The sequence below is a fragment of the Athene cunicularia genome, assembly GCF_003259725.1.
Source record: "Athene cunicularia isolate RWA chromosome 2 unlocalized genomic scaffold, athCun1 chr2_part1, whole genome shotgun sequence".
NCBI lineage: Eukaryota > Metazoa > Chordata > Aves > Strigiformes > Strigidae > Athene > Athene cunicularia.
The window spans coordinates 44,147,035-44,149,634 of record NW_020799095.1 but is presented as its reverse complement, the minus strand read 5'-3'; the positions used below and the strand labels follow the sequence as shown (position 1 = coordinate 44,149,634).

At 40.5% G+C, this 2,600-nt stretch overlaps 1 protein-coding gene across 1 annotated transcript in view; it reads right to left on the bottom strand.

Annotated features, from left to right (window-relative positions):
- The window catches only part of SHH (sonic hedgehog), a 5,991-nt gene extending 5,311 nt beyond the window's left edge, over positions 1-680 (bottom strand). The window contains exon 1 of the mRNA XM_026843503.1: positions 75-680. Coding sequence (XP_026699304.1) covers positions 75-456 — 382 coding nt within the window. The 5' untranslated portion in view covers positions 457-680. The remainder of the gene's footprint in view (positions 1-74) is intronic.
- Between the last annotated feature and the right edge of the window lie 1,920 nt (positions 681-2,600).

Genomic DNA, 2,600 nt, shown 5'->3' with positions numbered 1-2,600 from the left:
CTTTGTGTCTGGGGCACGGGAATAAGCACTGAAGGAGGAGGGGGAGAGGGAAAAGGGGGGGCTTTCAAAAATACTAAGACAGATGCGTCCTTTAGGATTGCTCAGAGAGGTTAACAAACACAAATACAGGTATCTCTGTGGCTCTACCTGAGTCATCAGTCTGTCAGCTCCCGTGTTCTCTTCATCCTTAAAAATAATGTCAGGGTTGTAATTTGGGGTTAGTTCTTTAAATCTCTCGGAGTTTCTTGTGATCTTCCCTTCATATCTTCCACTGGCCCCTAGGGTCTTCTCTGCCACATTGGGAATAAACTGCTTATAGGCTAAAGGGGTCAGCTTTTTGGGGTGTCTCCTTTTTCCAATGCCCCTGCCTGGTCCACAAGTCAGCCCAGAGGAGACTAAAAGAGCGCAGATGAAGCCCACCAAGAGAATTCTTGTCAACAGCAGCATTTCGTCCATTGAATCCAATTACTTCAAAGCTCTCTGTGCCTATCCCTGGCTGTCTCTAGAGCTCTCTCTCCTCCTATGTCCTTGTCTGCTTTCTGAATCGTATACTATCCACCGATCCCTAGCAAGACAGGTGCTGGAATGGCAGGCTTTAGGTCGCTGATAACGGAACACATCGGAGTTTGGTCGGGAGACAGCAATCGAGAGACAAAAAAGGGTCTGATTTTAATGGTAGCAAAGCAAGACGCTTGTGAGAGGAGTCTGCCTTTAGTTCTATATTATAGCTGCCAGGGCCGAGAGCTGATTGGCCAAGGCGAGACAAGCTTGTCTTCTGATGTTTTAACCCTCAAAAAGGCAACAAATTCTTGAAAGATTTTTTTTTTTTCCTTTTACCTGAAGGGCTTGGAGCTGAGAGGGGTGGAGATCGCGCTTTCTTGGGATAACATCAATTACACGCTGGGTTTTTTTTTTCTTTCTTTTTTTTTTTTTTTTTTTAAAAACATTTGTCAGCAAGAGGAACAGATGCCTCTGTGAAAGAGGGGGGAAAAAAAGATTAGCAGGCTGGCTCAGTGCAAGACAAGTTTCTAAGGGCAGTTGCGGTTAAATAAAATGTCGAATTATCGGGGAGCCGTGCAAATAGAAAAGTATTGGGGAAATATTAATGCCCGGGGGGGGAATAATGCCATTTGAGAGCACACCCACCTAACTGGCTTTGTAACAGGTTTCTTCCTCCTGAAAAGGGAGGTTGATCTCCCTCCTAAAGACACGCATTTTTAAACACACTTGCCTTTTAGCTGATAAATGATTACTTTAAAGGCAGAAACAAGTAAGTCTGACGCGAGGCGGCAGTTATCTGAAATCAGCGTGTGACTGCTGTGGCACACAACTGCAATGTGAAGAGATCTAAATGACACTTTTTCTTCCCTCCTTTTAAATATAACCAGGAGTATCACCCAGTTTTAAATAATGTTGTATCTTCAGAAGTGCATGAAAAGTCAACTGATTAAAAATAGATGGTCTCCTGAGCACGCTGGGGCTATATTCTTTGTCTCTTTGGTCAAAGTCGAAGAGAAGCGTTTTAGAGTCTTACACCTCCTTGCGGGGTGTCATTAAGTTTTTAAGAAAAGCATAGTGTTGAAAGCATCCGCAAACACAATTAACAGAGATCGATCCAAGCAAAGTGAATGGAAAGGGGATAAGTTTAATGTTAAATTAATTGTTATCTCATGCAGCGTGGCAAGTGATGTCTTTATCCCGATCTCCAAAAGCTACTAATCAGACAAAGGTGATGAGAGACGAGCAAAATTGCAGAGATGGGGCTGATAGAGCAGGTTAGACAGAAAAGCAGGGTCCCATATGAACAAACATTTCTCTGCCTGTAAAGAGCTCATTTACTTTTGCTCCAGAGAAAATACATTTTGTCCTAGGATCTAGAAACTTTCAGGAGTTTTTAAGGAGTTTTTAAAAATGTCAGGACAACATGCTGAAGCAATTCAAAGTCCACTCTCTCAGAAAAACAAAACCCCCAACTTTATTTAGGCGTTTTTTAAGGGGAAAAAAAAAAAAAAAAAAAAAAAAAAAAAAAAAAAAAAAAAAAAAAAAAAAAAAAAAAAAAAAAGCAGCTCTTTGGGGCGAGCAATTATATGGGAGTTTTCCGGTCTGTGACATCGAGCTGAGTCGTAATCAACTTAAACCATGTGAAAATTGACTTTAAAATTAGTTTTTAAGTGGTAAAAGAGTTGTATATCCGTAAACTGTAACAATCAGGACAGCACGGACTTTTCAAGGGACAAAGTGGTCTTTCAAGGCAAACTTTAGAAAATAGCCGAAAGAAGTGATCCGAAGTGCTCACATTGACTCAAACTGGTGCTCTTCCCTCTTTTTCAGCCTATACTTTTCTTCTGCTAATTATGTTTCTTTTTATATTTTCAGTGAATCACTGATTTGTCTTTCCGAGCTTTAAATTAAGGAGTTTTGGCTTGGGAATGGGTAAAAAGTTAGAAAGTCAGCAGCTTGGCTTCTAGGTTTTTATCAACCAACTTACTTAAAGAAACAAGTTGTGTAACAGCTAAATACCTGCTTCATGCTATTAAAAAACAAACTTAAGTTTTATCTCCCTGTCTGTGTGCATGTGAGAAGACAGATACAAGGAATAT